This window comes from Poecilia reticulata, linkage group LG4, assembly GCF_000633615.1.
Source record: "Poecilia reticulata strain Guanapo linkage group LG4, Guppy_female_1.0+MT, whole genome shotgun sequence".
Classification (NCBI taxonomy): domain Eukaryota; kingdom Metazoa; phylum Chordata; class Actinopteri; order Cyprinodontiformes; family Poeciliidae; genus Poecilia; species Poecilia reticulata.
Window position 1 is genome coordinate 23,688,022 of NC_024334.1, and position 17,028 is coordinate 23,705,049.

At 42.5% G+C, this 17,028-nt stretch overlaps 1 protein-coding gene across 4 annotated transcripts in view; it reads right to left on the reverse strand.

The window, feature by feature from the left end:
- Window positions 1-6,477: 6,477 nt before the first annotated feature.
- dot1l (DOT1-like histone H3K79 methyltransferase) overlaps window positions 6,478-17,028 on the reverse strand; it is a 30,406-nt gene continuing 19,855 nt past the window's right edge. For 2 of the 4 annotated variants that reach the window (XM_008407114.2, XM_008407113.2), the window contains exons 23-29: window positions 16,977-17,019; window positions 15,891-16,492; window positions 15,548-15,753; window positions 13,957-14,030; window positions 13,191-13,865; window positions 11,353-12,173; window positions 6,478-10,223 (exon numbers count right to left, since the gene is read on the reverse strand). In XM_008407114.2, the coding sequence (XP_008405336.1) occupies window positions 11,506-12,173; window positions 13,191-13,865; window positions 13,957-14,030; window positions 15,548-15,753; window positions 15,891-16,492; window positions 16,977-17,019 (2,268 nt within the window). In that variant the 3' untranslated portion in view covers window positions 6,478-10,223; window positions 11,353-11,505. The remainder of the gene's footprint in view (window positions 10,224-11,352; window positions 12,174-13,190; window positions 13,866-13,956; window positions 14,031-15,547; window positions 15,754-15,890; window positions 16,493-16,976; window positions 17,020-17,028) is intronic. The other 2 variants (XM_008407115.2, XM_008407116.2) reach the window with 2 other exon arrangements.

The window sequence follows — 17,028 nt, forward strand, 5'->3', positions numbered from 1 at the left end:
CTGGACTGTCTCAGGGGCCTCCTTGCACAACCTACACCTTGGGTCTTGTCTGGTGTGGTAGATCTGAGCCTCCATTGCTCTGGTGTTTAGGGCCTGTTCCTGCGCAGCCAGGATGAGTGCCTCTGTGCTGTCCTTGAGTCCAGCTTTTTAAAGAGGGGCCTTTATTTCCAATAAAGGTCTTTAGGATTCCCTAAAGGTTTGGTTCCCTCAATTTAGAAAACCAAAACTCAAGGAAACACCTGCCTTACCTTCCTTGCGGCTCGTGTTTAGTCAGGGTGCTGGATTTGGGGTGGAACCCTCCATGCATGGTTAGYAGCTTCCGAGTCTTAACATCTGTGGTGTTTATCTCCTCCATTGGCCAGCTAGTTATTCCTCCAGGGTATCTGATTACTGGCAAGGCATAGCTGTTTATTGCACGGATCTTGTTCTTACCATTGAGCTGGTTTCTCAGGACTTGCCTTATTTGTTGGAGGTATTTGGCTGTAGCTCCTTTATTTGTGATCTGGTCAAGGTTGCCATTTGCTTGTGGTATTCCCAGGTACTTGTAACTGTCCTCAATGTCTGCTATTGTTCCTTCTGGGATTGAGACCCCTTTTGTGTGGATGACCTTCCCTCCATCCGACCACACTTCTCTAGTCCAAATGACATCCCAATGTCAGTGCTGTAGATCCTGGTGGTGTGTATTAGTGAGTCGATGTCTCGCTCACTCTTGGCGTACAGCTTGATGTCATCCATGTAGAGGAGGGTTAGGGTAACATTAATGGTGGCCCCATTCTTGAGTCAGAATCCGTAGCCAGTCTTGTTGATGGTTTGGCTGAGGAGGTTCAGATGCAGAACAGCAGTGGACACTTGTACAAGTGGTTTACAGTTTGCAGTAAATATATATATATAAAAAAAAAAAACTGCAACTGCAAACCAATTGCACAAGTGTCAATCAAATGGGGCAGAGATCAAAAACTCTGGAAAGAATCATAATTCTTTCCAGGAAACTCTCTGCCCCACTGCTGTTTTGCATAGGTCTGAACCCCCTCAGCCAAATCATCAACGCGAACCATCCCGTCCTTCCAAACAGACTCCAGGATGGTGGCTTATGGGATCCTCCCGGTCAGAGGCATCATGCACTCCCGCAACATCTGCCCCCGACCCGGAGTCGGTTAGGCACCTTCTGTGGGAGTGCAGTGCTGCTGTGGACCTGTGGGCAAAGGCCGGCTCCTTGCAATTCCCATACTTGCCAGCAAGGGAGGTCCTCGACACGCAGCTAGTGCTGCACGGGGTGAGCCACCGTAAAATAGCAAAAAAAGACTTCACAGAGATGTGGCTCACCCTAGCCACCATATGGACCTCCAGAAACTTGCTGGTAAGCAGGCGCAGGCAGATGCCCCCCCTGTGGCTGTGATCCAAATGGTGGCAACAAAAAGAAAAACATACAGAGCTACAGGTGACACGCCTGTAGCTCAAGGACACAGGCACAAAGAAGAATCGCCTGCGCCTCTTTGGACGAAGGAGCCGGCGCTCCACGGACAGAGGTCCCAGCAGCAGCGGCTTGGCTCTCCGGGTGAGGCAATGGGGGGGGGGGAGGAGCAATAGGGGAGGAAAGCCCCTCTGAGCACCATTGCTGTTTGGAAGGATGGGATGGCTCCAAACTTCAAAAGAGACTGGCTACGGATGCCGACTCAAGAATGCAGCCACCAAAAGTCTCCTCCTCTACATGGAGAGGAGGAGATACTTCCAACGAATAAGGCAAGTCCTGAGAAACCAGCTCAATGGCAAGAACAAGATCCGTGCAATAAACAGCTATGCCTTACCAGTAATCRGATACCCTGSAGGAATAACTAGCTGGCCAAAGGAGGAGATAAACACCACAGATGTTAAGACTTGGAAGCTACTAACCATGCATGGAGGGTTCCACCCCAAATCCAGCACCCTGACTAAACACGAGCCGGAAGGAAGGTCAATAAGGCAGGTGATTCCTTGAGTTTTGGTTTTCTAAATTGAGGGTATCCGTAGCCAATCTTGTTGATATTTTGGCTGAGGAGGTTCAGATGCAGAACAGCAGTGGGCACTTGTGCAAGTGTCCACTGCTAAAGGATCCTAAATGTGTTTAGGATCCTTTATAGAGAATCCTAAAGACCTTTATTGGAAATAAAGGCCCCTCTTAGAGGATTAAGAGGCAGAGTGACCACAAAGTTGATTTGTTGGATTTTGTGAAGACGTTTGCAGTCTAAAGAGGAAATCCAACCGAATTCAGGAAGAATGGGTCTAAGTGGTTCCAGCACACAATCTCCTCCTCAGGGTGAATTGTTTGGAATAAAATGCTGAACATAAATCTTTTGTTGATAAATTACAGGCCTTAATATGTTTAATTTTTCTTTTGTGGGTTTGAATAAATAAATAAATAAATAAAAAAAAAATTTCTTAAAAGGATCAATCAATTAATTTTATTTATAAGGGACCCTTTGCCAGCAGCTCTAAGAGCTGTACCAACAATTAGTTTCTCAGACAAACTGTTCCACAAACAGAAGCCATAATACTGTATGAATAATAAATGACTAAAACTATACGATCATGTAAAAGTTTAAAATAAGATCCATAGATATAAATATATATGTATAGAAAACAACAAGGAAAATGACAAAACAAACCCTAATCGATTTCTATTTGCTTTCTCTCTTTTCTTCTGTCTGAGCCTCGCGCGGTACCTCTGACCTCAACTCCTCAAACCTGTCCTCCCATGGACCAAATGATGTCCCTCCTACAAAACCAGCCAATGAAAATGATCGAGAAGGTCTGGAGGATCAAGAAGACAAAAAAGACCTCCATCACCTCCAGGGGACAACTGTCAGTCTCCTGTTGGGCATTTGGACTGAAAACTGTGTGAGACTGAGCTTTAACAACCTCCGCTGGTCTGCTGTCCAGTAGCGTAGAGGAAGAAAAGCTAAACATGCTTCAGAGCTGTGAGAGAAGAYGACTCTGAACTGTTGACGCTTGTTTCATCTGTGGACAACATGGACATTTCCTGAGGGACGATCTGGACAACCCAAAGATCCAACACCAAAACCAGTTGGACTGACAGGAAGCCGGAGGAGAGAGACGGGGGAGGATTTGGCTGCAGCAACGCCGAGACCGAGTTGGGGAGAAGGGCGAAAAGGAAGGAACAACCTGAATCCACATCAACCACGGTGAAGGACGACCTGTCTGTAATGTTCATCTAGATCATGATTTTAAATTTGACACAGCAACAGAAAGAGCAGCAAAACTTCAGTCTACCAAGTATCAAGTACTTCAACTTTTGACACCAAAGAGGACAACGTCCAGAACAACAGCTAGTTTAGATGTTTCTGAAAGGCTTTCCACTCAAAGAACTATTGCTGATCCACTGGCGAGTGACCGAAGAGGAGAGTGAAGATTTACACTGTCCTGTTATCCTTAAATATGCATTTAAAAGATAAAATCAACTTCAGAAATTACTTGGTTTTTCATATGTTTAATTTTGACCAAAGACGATGAAATTAAATGTTGCCTGGTTGTTTATAACTTGGGTTTATTTAGAATCAAAGAGGATGAAGATCACTTTGAAACTGTTTTGTTTTAATTTGAAGTTTCGGCATTAGAATCAGATGGGGCAACATTAAAATTGTACTTGTTTATTATAATGTGTTATATTAAAATCAAAGAGGATGAGATTATGTTAAATTTTAATTAGATTTTCATAGGAGGATGACTTAATATCACGTAAATTACATTTAGGATTTAAATTTACATTTAGGATTTAAAATTAGTGTAAAACCTACATGTTCATTAACATAAGCAACGTAAAATAAGATTATTCATAATTATCGTGTTAGGGATGTCTAAGGATTGAAATGCATGCTCTTATTTTGCAGAGAAGAATTTGGGATTAAAACAATTACTTATTTAAACAATTTAGAAGAAAACGGTTACTTAATTACTTAGAAAATGGTTTGGTATCCTGCTGGTACTTTACCATTATTTCAAATTCATCCTTTTAAAGTTTTGTGAAAGATGACAAAACATATAGATGACCGTCTCCCTGGCAAGGAGAGGCTACAGGGTAACATTTCCTACTTAACAGAGGTGAAACAAAGGGATGAATGGATGAATGCCAGTGGGTTTTTTGTATCCTGTGTATATGATTTTGTTTTATCATACAGAATAATGTTTCAATGACTGAATGAATATGTAATGTCTTAAAATGTATGGGATACTTTTTCACTTCTCACTATAAAAATTGTAGAAATGTCCTTTTGTATAAGACTCATGTTGTCTCTGCCTGGCAGAGCTTTCCATCCAGAATTGCTTCATGATTGATTGTCCTACTCTGTATTGTGCACAATTCATAAATAAACCTGATTGAGTGATTTTACCTGAACAGTGCTTGATAATAGTTTTTTTCCACAACAATGGACAAAAAAATTAAAGGCTCTCAAGTAAAAGGCCTGGCGGTTTTAGCTAATGTTGGACCCATGAGCAACATGCTAACATTAGCCTGCAAAGACTTTTGTGCGTCATTCTTTTTAAAGACAAATCAACCTTTAACCATATATGCGAGTAGTAAAGGCATACATGACACATGAAAACATACTGAAGACGAATAACTCGCCTTTAAAGAAGCTCTGCTTCTTCCAATGTTCAAGTCCACAAACGTTCTAGAAGCTTCCCACACTTTCCTGTGCAACGCTGAGCTGAAGCGTTCACTCCAGTAACAGAACCCTCAAGCTCCCAGGCTTCTGGTAGAGGACCGAGCTCAGAGGATGTGAGAGAGAGAGAGAGAGAGAGAGAGAGAGAGAGAGAGAGAGAGAGAGAGAGAGAGAGGATATAGGCATATGCTGCCACCCCTGAAAAAATCCCAGCCCCCCAGATATTTTTCTAGATCCGCCCCTGATTCCACTTGACAATGCTTTCTCTTGGTCTCCGACAATGAATCAATAAAGTTTATTAAAGTTGCTTTGTCAGCAATTTGTGTTTAAAATCAAAGTTTCTTTTTGGGTCGTTGACATTCCTAATTTCAGGCCTTAAAAGGCTTAAATACAACCTCATTTTTTTCATTCAAAGTCTGAAAATGTATTTATTATAAATAAAAAATGTAAACTATCGTTTTATTGTATCTGCTAAATGAAGGCTCGAACATGCTTTCATGCTCAAAATAGTGAAATTGTTGTAAAAAATGATAATAAATCCAAATCATATAAGAGGCCCTATTGCACAATTGCATTATAAGACAAGCACGTGAAGTATTTTGAGTTTTTATTTTCAGGGAAGAGACAAATTCATTTATTCTAAGCAGCAAGGAAATGGCGTCAGTCCCTTTCCTCATGTAGCTCTTGCTGCATTAATCAGTGGATGGCAGCACCTAAGTCTCCTTTTTACTTAAAGTTGCCAGATGTATGTGGTTATATTTACTATAAAAAGTCAAATGAATGCAGAAACATGGTTAAAAAAATATTTTTGTTGTACCACTCAACATTGTAACATTATTTTTAATACAGAATTTGTCTGTAAAACTGGAAGAAAAAAAAAGTGTAGGCTAGATGTGCTCCATTCAAATCAGGGGCCGCATCAAATCATTGAGAGGGCCACAAAGGGCTCGATTGTGGGTTGCTGTGTGGTGTTGAAGCTGGGTACAAAACCATTAATTTAACCTCAGTTAAATTAATGGTTTAATTTAACCATTAATTTAACTGAGGTTAAATTAAACCTCAGTTAAATTAAACTGAGGTTTAATTTAACCTCAGTTTAATTTAACTGAGGTTACATTAAACTGAGGTTTAATTTAACCTCAGTTTAATTAAACCTCACCCCATAACTTACTTGTGTAAATTATGGGGTGAATTTAATTTATCTAAAGTCTTGATTTCAAGTAGTACTCCTCGGATCCTTCAGAGATTTATACAGGCAGATATTAATTTATTTGAAAATCAACATCTCTACCAATTAAACACACACTCGAGTCGGGATTAAACACACTGAACACCAGGATGTGTCAATATCATATGAAACATTTTTTATTAATAAACATAAAAGGCAGAAAAAAAGCCCCACTAATTCCATTTGTTTCATTTTAACATCATAGGATAAAAGCACCAACATCAAACAGTAACAATTGTTTCAGGAAAAAAAAAAAACCCAGGGCCTTTTGGAAAGTAGGTTTGCCATTATTGCACCTCAAACCTGCCCTGGCTTCACCAATCAGTCACCGCACGCACCGACGAGGTTACGTCTGTCCTGCGCTGCCCGTCCCGACAACAGGGGACGGGAGCTGGACAGGGAGGACGACCAGCCTCCTTCTTGGTGACACATCTCGAGACAGAGGCATTTGTGAGATGAGGAAGATGTCAAAAGCACATTTTGCGGCTTTTCGGAGATCACAGCGACTCACAAGGGGTCGACTTCACTTGGGGGTGTGGACGCACGCGCCAGTAGGAGTCAGTCTGAGGACATCGCAGACAGATTTCTATTTTTATTTATTTATTTTTGCTTTAAAGCATGCTCACAGAGTTAATTTGTCCTGAGCTTCGATTCTACTGGGACTCCAGTCCCTTTTATAAAAAGAAACAAAAGAGTTGTTTCTAGAAAACTGTTGGAAGGTTCCTGAGTTAAGACCTTTGGCAGGATTCGAAGTAAACAGCATTGAGTGCAAAAACTCACATCTACCAAAGACGTACCAGGAGTATTGCAAAAACAAAAAAAATAAAATAAAATAAAAAAAAAAAATAAAAAAAAAGCTTGAATTTCAAATATTACTGCGCGCGTTAGCTACAAAACTGATTGAAAGCTGTACTGAGCGTCATACAGATACAGTCATACAGACTTTTCTTAGCGGCACATGCATCAAATCACCTCCAAGGGAAAGCCCTGAGAGTCGGATCGGGCCGTCCGAAAAGCAACAAAGTGAGCTCAGGTTGAACATGTTGGAACCATGAAACCCTGCAGCACAACAGGAGGAGGGTAGGATCTATCAAAAGCTGCAACTCTTTACGTTAAGTGAAGGAGAGCACCGTGCTGTCCGTCTGAATAGTAGTAATAAAACCTGACAGGAATCTGCATACACCATAAAAAGCATTACATGTAACTGCAATTGTATCAAACACCAAGAATAGGAAGAGAGAGAGAGAAAACAAAAATCCAAACAGCATCAACAATAATTACAAAATACCTCTCAGTGCTGGTAACAAATGGACTAGTCTCTAACTACGTCTGAAAATGACTTCTGTTCGTTTAAACACTCACATGTGAGAACATTGGTTTACGTGGGGAGTGCACAGGACAGGAGGTTTTGACCATAAAGCTTTCAATATTCTTCCCTTAGATATGCACCAGTAAGAGTGGGGAGAAAGGGAAAAAAAATTAAAACAGCACCCACACGCAACTGAGCTTAAGTGTAATTCCTCTATAAGGTTTCAAAGGGAAGCATTGCTGCTCTCGATCCTCAACACAAAGTACTTTACATCAGCATGTCTGCTCGCGGTCGCACAACACGGTCACTTGACAAAGGTCGGCCTCGTCAGGAAGAGATCAAGAGACAAGTGTGGGAGAAGACGCCGACGTGGCGTTTTTATGCACCAGTACAAGACCTAGTCAGTAAAAACTGAAGTGACGTTGCATTGAAACAGAAGCACCATTTCTTTCTTTCTTCCTTTCTCTTTTTATTTTGTTTTTCTTCTGCAGAATCTGGGTCCAAAACCAAAGAAAACAAAGAGTTAAAAACACCTGATTAAAGTGATAACAGTTCTAGTGCTGGATTCGAAGCGTGTCCAAGCTACAGCACCGCTGTGTGTGTGTGTGTGTTGTGTGTGTGTGTTAGCGCTTAAGTACGAACACACACACACAGTTTGAGTATCTAGTCCTGTTTTGTTTACATAACGAGGATTCAGGAGGTGCTGCGCTGCCATGTTTAAGGTCCCAAGGTGGTAATGCTTTGCTCAGCTTGGCTTCAAGCCTCCTGTTTAACAGGCTGAAAATAAGGGTCAGAATGTGAGCACCAAACATCCCTCATTACTCTATATATACATATATATGTATATATTGTATTTATAGCTATATACATATATATTTATTTACTTATATAGATGTAATGTAAATAGATACATACTTTATAAAACTTTGATGGAGACTTATAACAACAAGACGAAATAGAAAAACAGTGTGTCTTATTCACTGAGAGAAAAGAAGCTCACTTCTGAGAGAAAAAAGCAGTCCGACTCTATATGAAAACCCCCTGTAGGAGAAACATCGACACCTATTTTACTCAGACTATGAGGCAGCTACTAGAGAGCTTTATCATCATTAGGCGGCGTCTACTGCTGTACACTAGGCTAAAAACTTGAAACAATAGCATATTAAATATGAGAAAATAAATGCCAAAAAATACAGCCTAACGAATGTCCCTGTGTAGAGCACCAAGTATTCAAATTGTGTTTTTTTTTTTCTGATTTCAATTTACAATAAATAAGATCAGGCACAGTCCAAACTTAGCACCATTGTTTTCAGACTGTGAGTCAAGTACACACCCACGCACGCACGCACACGCACACACACACACACTATTGCATTCTACTTTGTCAACACAATTCAAAGTGAAGAACAAACACCAAGGCAAAAAGGAGAGACGGACAGCATAAATAATAATCTTCTGAATTATTCACAACTATACAGTTGGAGAATGAATCACATTCACAGTACAAACATTGTTTACAAACAAATAATAATAATAAAAAAAGACAATTAACAAGCAAACAAATGTGTGAAGGGAGTCCAGTAGTTCCTTGTGGTCACTAAATTTTTTTTGTTTGTTTGTTTTTTGTGCCAGTGTGCGAGGGTTTTGCATGTCTGCCTGTGTATGTGTGCGTGGTTGTTTTCACCAAGCGCAGTAGAGATAAATAGGGCAAAATTTAGCTTAAGTTCTGTTTAAAAAAAAACAAAAAAACCTGGCTGTAGAAATGATTCCAAGTAGTAGTGTGACTTAATCAAACTGACTTAGAAACAGAAATCTTAATAAATAGAGAAGCTAGTTGAATTCTCTAATTCTGTACACCTGCTCTGAAGTTTTTTCACAAACTTCAACTAAACTCCGACAACGAGCCGCCGCTGCAGAGCAGCTGCCTTCTTAGAGAGCCGTGTGACTTAGTGAATTTCATTTCCATTTCATCTTTTTAGATTGAAACATACTCGGCTGGTAATGTGAATGCCCAGGACTAAAAATCAAGAACATTGTTGCAACATCTACAGATGTTTTCCATACTTTTCATTCATTAGTTCAATTATTAAGAGGAGAAATGTCTGAACTGTGATAAGCATCACAAAATAAGCCTTGCTGATATGCTAAACGCTTGATATTAGATGAAAATACAGTCAATCACACCTCATTCCAATGTCTAATTTGACTCCGGCTGAATTTCAATTCATAATCAATGCATCAAGAACTCAAAATGATCTTTTTGTTTTTTTTGGTTTTTAGAAAACATATCAGGGTGTCAAATTACCCACCCAAGACTGGAACATTTGCGTCCCAATATCCAGTGTGAAGTTAAACCATATGATCCTCATCTTGCTTCTTAAGAAAAAAAAAAAAAAAGCAACACATGCTCAACTTCATAGGGAAGAATGGATAAGAGAAGATGCATGCAGTGAGGCAAAAGCTGCATGATATCCGAGCCCAGTTCAGTCGACTGGCTCTGGGTTGTGTGTTTCAGTGTACAAACACACACAGACACAGACACACACACACACACACACACACACACACTCATGAAGTGAAGCTTTGGAAGGAGTGCGGCACCTGATTCGGCTGACAGGATGTGTGCTTCATGCTGTGATTTCATTTGTTTAAAGGATTTTATTCCTTCCTTGTTATACCAGAATCATATCTGAGCACCTTTAAGATGAAACTGATAATTATTTCTCTCTCTCCGACGGCTGACTTTCAGATTTTAAATCTTCATTCATCAAACAGAAACAAAACTCTCCACTGTGGATTCTGCTCCAGGTGACCACAGTGGTCCTTAGTGTGAGTGTGTGTGTGTGTGTGTGTGTGTGTGGGTGCGTGCGTGTGTGTGTGTGCGCGTCCCAGATTTTCCCCGTAAGAAGCCGGTCTTGGAGGCGGTTGGGTAGTGCAGACAGTTTGAAGCACCAGTAAATGAGGAGTGTGCCTTGGTCCACGCCTGGACATTTGCATAGTTGTTGCTGAGGTAGTTCGCATCAATTACCTGAAACAGTTGCACACAGAAAACCACAGTCGGTCACTCAGGACATTTCACACAGCAACAACAAAGCAGCGTGCAGTGCTTTGGGAGAGTCTTTGTGCCCCTTGAGCCTTTCTCATATTTAGTCACGGTACAAACACCAATTTAATGCAGCTTGCTGCAACTTTATGTGATAAAACAACAAAAAGTTGTGAATAACTGAAGTGGAAGGTTATCAAACAATTGAACAAATTAGCTGTTTTTTACTCAGGTACATGCAAATGATATCTAGCGCTTTCAAAAGTCACCAAACTAGTAAAAACTAAAGTATTTAAGCATAAATCCAACTGTTCTGCTGAAGAATGTTAGGGAACAAACAGGAACATGAAGATCAACGACCAGAGGAGACGGGGCAAGGAAGGGTTTAGGTTCAGCATTTCTCATGTAGTGGGAAGCGGCACAAAAGGCAGGAGGTTTTAGTACAAGTGTCTGTATTCATGCTTGTCCCACAAGAAGTAGCCTACACAGGCACCCTAAATTTAAGCAACAGTGTTGCAAATTTAGCAAAAAAGAAAGAAAAAAACGCTACAAAAGTTGTATATCTTTTTAAGCAGATAATGTTGACAAGCAACCAAAGCTTAACATTTAAAAAAAAGTTTTGAATGTTACTGTGTTTAATGTAGAACGTACTGTTTAATACACATCCCAGTGAATAATTTGTACTTTTCCTCTAAAGAATCACATTCTCAAGACAAATGAGAGCAGGGACGGAGTCCAGACTAAGGCCAAGGTCGAATGCTAAGAACTTTGACAAATATTTCAGGACGTCGGCTGTCAGCATTGAGATACGTTTGTTACTCTGTGTGTCAAGTCCTTTGCGGGTTAAGCTGCAGCAAAACAACAAAAGTGCATACCACGTTTTTCAGTTCTTATGTGCAAAACAGTTTGAGAACCATGCACTTAAGTTACACACTGCTTTTAGGTCTATCACACAAAATCCTATTAAAATACACCGATTTTTTGGCTGCAGCAACCTGACAAAATATGGAATGGTCAAGGGGTGTTAATACCTTAACAACACACACTTTGAAATGATAAAAAAAAAAAAAAAAACAAAAAAAAAAACGCCCAAGACATTAGTTAGTCTTCTTACCTTGTTCATTCTGAACAACAGCTGGTAGAAAAACAGGGAAAACAGGTATCCTGTCTCTGTCTCTCTCTCCCTATCTTTCTCTATCCACCCTCTGATCGCCCTCCGCCCTTCCCCTCTTCATCCCCTCCTCCCCACTGCCCTTTGGCCCAAACGCTATCTGGGTCGGGAGCCGGGGATCTGGGCGGCGGTGTGGGGCCCATGCATGCCCTGAGTCCTCCACATGCTCCCGCCACCGCCCGAGATGCTCGGCGGTGGGTGCAGGGGCAGCCGGGGGGAGTAGTGCACTGCGAATGGACGAGACGAGGACGAGGTGGACAGAGACGAAGAGGGGAGGGAGGGGGAAGCAGCGACAGTGGTGCAGACAGAAGTTGAAGCAGTGGAGGTGGTGGTGATGGAAAGCGAGAGAGATAAGTGTATTCGCTGGTGATGGAGGGACGGCTGGGGCAGACGCGAGGGGTGGAGGGGCTCTGACCTAGAAGACGGCGAGACGTCAGGGTGTGTGGAGGCTGAGGAGGACAAGGAGGAGGAGGAAGGGACACTGTGAAGGGGCGGTGGAGGGGGCAGCAAGAGAGTGGGAGGGGAGGGGCTGTGCAGCACTGACTGCGTGCGGCTGTGCTGGGCCTGGGACAGCGAGAGTGGGGCAGATGAAGACACGGAGGTCAGGCGCGTGGGGGCAGGCGACGCGGTGGTGTGCTGCTGGGTTTGGGGGGAGGCAGAGGAAGAGGAGGAGAGACTGAGCAGAGAGCTGAGGCCTCCAGAGGTGGACAGCGTCGCCCCAAACTGATGGGAGGACGCTGAGGGAACCACATGGTGAAAAATACCTGCAAATCACACAGCAGAAACGGGCCAGAGAGTGGAGAGCGGAAGAAGACAGAGCAGATGACAGCAGCGGAGAGAGCGAGGAGAGGGGGACAAAGAGAGAAGCAAGGGCTGAGCCGGGTTGAGCACAAGCGCCAGGCAAGTCTGAGACAAGCAGGCAAAAAAATAAAAGCAAACAGAGTCAGTCCACTGCTAGCTGCAGAAACACTGAGAGATTAGGGCTGGGCCAAGAAATGTACGTTTTATTGCGATAATTTGTGGTACTACAGTGATGACGATGAAAATACTACTACTTTACTTCTTTGTATGTCTGTGACTGCATGGAACAGCATTCGTAGCACCACAAACATTATTTTTGAAAAGCCTTCCCATTTGAAACAGGATTCTTCAGGACGCCGCTTACGTAAAGATTTACAGTAACTGCATTTTGTCACATCTTCCAATTTACTGACATTTACTGATTCTCTCGTGGAACTAACAGTGGAGAAAAATAACATTATCAATAATTTTGTTTTGTATTTAGCATTATTTGAAATTCACCAAGTCAACAATAAATCAAAATTCTCATCATGATAAGAAGTTTTTCGCAATAAATGATAAACGATACGATAAACGCCCAGCCCTGTAAGAGATTAAATTAATTTACGGAGAAACAGGATTTAGTAAACTGACTCTGATTCAAAACTCAAATATATACACCCCAGGAAAATGACAAGGGATTAAACATTCAACTTGTTTTTTTGTCAATTGTTTTTGTTTTCTATTCACTTTTGTTACAGAATTCCTTCATTCGTTCCTAACATTGTCCCAGGGTGTTTCTAATTGCATCATTCAAGCAGCCAGTCCATGTAGGAAGCAAAGCAGCACAGAAACTCTGTCATTCAGACAAAAAACAAAACAAAAAAAAACAACAGAGCAACGCTGTGTTCCCACTCACCTTTCTCATGCATAAAACTAAGACCTCACTCTGACTGTTCCTACATTTGATGATAACCTGCTAGATGATCAGTGATGCTCACCTCCTGCTGCTCCCCCTGCCAGCCCTGCGCTGGAGAAGCCGCCGAGGGCAGAGTGTCCGTTCACGAGCCGGGAGGTCCCGTTCACAGTGACACCCGTCTGGGCCCCGAACAAGGACTGCAGGACCGAGGCTCCTCCAAGTGGGAACTGGGAGCCCAGGTACTGCCCCATCACTGACCCGGTGGTTGAGGACACCGCCACAGGGCTGCCCCCAACCTTCCCGCTCAGAATGCCGCCTCCGTTGCTGGCGGCAGCGGCGGCGATGAAGAGGTTCTGACTGGCCATGCTGCTGGTGGTCTTCAGCTCCCAGTCGCGCGGGCCCTTCTGCTTCTGAAGGACCTGCCGCTGGTCCGAAGCGGTCCCTCCCTGGACGCCGTTGCTGGCTACCGCCCATGTTCCCGTCTCCTGACTGAGGAAAGGGTTGGGGGTCATGTAGCTGGAGGAATCCCCGTCGCCCGCTTTCCTCCCATTCTGCTGCTTGTAGTCCGAGTCGGAGTCTGTGCTTCGGCTCGAGCCCCCCGTGCTGAACGGGGAGCCCCCCTGCCTGAGGTCCGAGTTGGGTTGCTTGGGGTCTGATATGGGGGAAAACGTTGATTTCCACTTGCTGTTTGAACAAAAGGACGAAGAGGAGGCCTCACTGCCTGTGCTGTTGCCACTGCTGCTACCAGATTTCCTTCCTGGGTGGAAAGAAAAGGCAGTCGATTTCCTAATGACTAATAAAATACATGAGCAAAACGTTTCCCAAAGCGTGCGGTTTTCTCTTCTTACCTCGTTCCCCATCACCCAGTCTACCATGGCCATCTCTGCTCTCCAGTGATATAGTGGCTATTTTTCTTTCAATGCTAAAAGAGAAGGGACAAACAAAACAAGCATGAGCCATGTGGCACAACTCACATGATGAAATGAGAAGTACCTGAGCGAAGTACTGATGAGAATGAGAAGTACTCTGGTGAGAATTTAAACTTAACAATTTGAATGACTTAGTTTTAATGACAGGCTTTTGACAATTTAATTTTTGGAAAATCTGGATGTTTTTTGTTCCCCCCACCAATCCACTCCTTGGGTTTCTAAAGTTCAGAGTGATTCCAGAATGCCCAGGGCGGCCATCTTGTTTGACAAGCGTGTTTCACTTCTTAAGTTTATTTGGACTTAGAATTCAGGTGAACTCTGATGGAATATGAGAGCCTGGTTATTTTATTTTGTTACGAGAATAAATTAATAATATTACAAGAATAAAGTTGTAACATCAGGAGAATGAACTACATAAAAAACCCCAAGAGATTCAAATCAGGAATGTTGAGCATACTGTAATACCCATGGTATCGGTTTTACAGATAAGGATATACTTTATCTTTTCATACATGAGCATCAAATTGTTATTAGTATCAAAACTTTAAAACAACTGAAACAGACAGTTGTTTGCACAAATAAAAGCACACAAACCAAGCTGCTTTAGGTCAAATTCTAGAAGTCTTTTCTTTTAACATTATAATGACTTTTCATGTAATTTTAAGATGGGTTTTTTTATGGTAATATCACTGATTTCACTGCTGAAGCAAGAGCACGCTGAAGTTTGTTTGAAAGATTTGACAATGAAAAGCACAGCTGGGCAGATGAAGAGAAAGCCGTTTGGATTTCAGTGAACACATCATGCTAGGAGGAAGGCTGCTTCTGCTCATCTCCCCTAAATCACCAGAAGTCTGCAGATGGGAACATAAAGTGTGGCTGTGTTGCAGCATACGGGACTGGTAGACTTCCTGTAAGTGAAGGAGGATGAATGAACCGACCAGGATATTCTCGATAAGAATCTGAAGATGAAACGTGTCCGGATTTCCAAACAACACAATAGTCCCAAAACAAAGCCAAGGAAACTCTACATTGATTTCAGAGAAAGACTCCGCTAGAGTGATCCAGCTGGTAACCTGACTAATGTAAAATTAGAAATATAAGAACTGAAGATCAGAGTGCATTGAAAGGATCCCACTTGCTTTAGGATTCAAATACAGTTTTTGTGGAAAAATGGTACAAAAATAACATCTAAGCAATGAGTGTGACCAGTTTTCAATGCAGGAGATGTCTTAAAGTCCTCAGTAACAAAAAAAACATATAGATGTTTTCACTTATTTTCCCTTTTTTTTTTTTTTTTTTTTTTTTACTTTTAACTAGAACTGAATCACATTCAATAAAAAAAAATAAAATTCTAACTACAATTATTTTCTCAGCAGAAGCAAAAAAAAAAAAACCTGGAGAAATGATGGGAAAAAGAAAAAATCTGCAACTCAACCCAGGACCAGGAAGTCATCTTGTAACAGATACAGTTCAGGCAACATTTGTGATCGTTTCTGAAGCGCTACATTACCGGGAACTGGAGCTGTCGGGAGGATATCCTGAGTCCTCGTCGTCCGAGCTGGGAGCGGTCGAGTATCGACCGGTACCGTTGAGCTCCAGGGGGCGCTCTCTCTTCAAGACTGGGGGCTGGTCCAGGTCGGGACCGTGGGGGCTGCGGCTTGATTGTTCTGGAGAAGAAATGGCGGAGATTTCCAGAGGCTGGTTGATGTTGTTCACCTGTTCGGGTAAACAAGAAAAAGCTCCTTCAGCTCAGACAGACAATTTCATTTAAGCTCCTATTAAAGTAAAGTTCAATTTGGCAACCACAGTATGAGGATTACAACTTCACGTTTCCAGGTGCATTTGTGACTCACCATGGAGTTGATGTTGAGTGGGGATCCTGATGAGTGGCTGTTGGAGCTGACCCCGGGGAAGGAGCGCCTCTTCGGGGATCCGCTGGCCGCCGCTCCGGTGGAGCCGCGTTTCCTCCTACCGCGCCTCCGCCCCTCCTGAGAGCCGAAGCTGTGGGAGGATGACGTGTGTGTTGGAGTGTGTGCGTGCTGCGTGCTCGGAGACTGGTGGTGGTGGTTCCCATGGTTACTGTGGTATCCCTGCTTGGTCGAGCCAGCGTGATGATGAAGGCGTGATCCTCCAGCCACGCAATTCCCGTTGCCTGACAAACAGGAAGACGGAGATGAAGACAGCGAGAAAATCTTCCTCGGCGGGTCACCGTCTCGCAGCTCCGTGTTGGATTCCTCACCTTGGCGCTCCGCTGCGTCTTCGGGTAGAATCCTGGGGGGTCCGTCAGCATAGTGGAGCACCCCTCCGGTGCTCAGCGACGGGCTCTGGATGGGACCGCCTCGACCCATTGGTCCTGTCAGAGGACTGTTGCTGTGTGGAAGAGGTGATAAAGAAGCACCATTGTGGTCCTCAGGGTGGGGACCTCCATTCATTAGCCCTGAGCTACATGAGTATCCTGCAGAGATGGAACAGTCTAAGGTCAGACCTAAACAAAGAACATATCTAAAAGACATTCTGAATTTAAGTAAGATATGCCACATCAGACTCAAGTTGATAAATACACATATAATTCAGTAAAAATCTGCTGAAGAACAGATTTAAGAACTTTAAAAAATTTACACAGTTCAAATACTTAAAAATCTAAGATTTTTCCAAGCTAAACTAACAGGTGGCACTGACAGCACTCTTCTTTGTATACGTTACTACAGAGTGAAGAAGACTTAACGTTACAAGTTTTTACATCAGCGAATTCTCAAAAGAGTTAATCAGAGTAAGGACAAAAGATGTAAAAAGATATTTAAAAACAAGTTTGTACAAGTTTTAGTAAGCTAAATGTCAGAAGGGCTATAAAGAAATATTTAGAAAGCGTGTAGTTATCTTTAGTTTAGCAACAAAACTGATTTATGAGCAACTCTGATTGATTAACGAATCATCCTTACCATTGGTCTGACCTGATTGAGACACAGGGCTGGGAGTATTTCTCTGAAATGG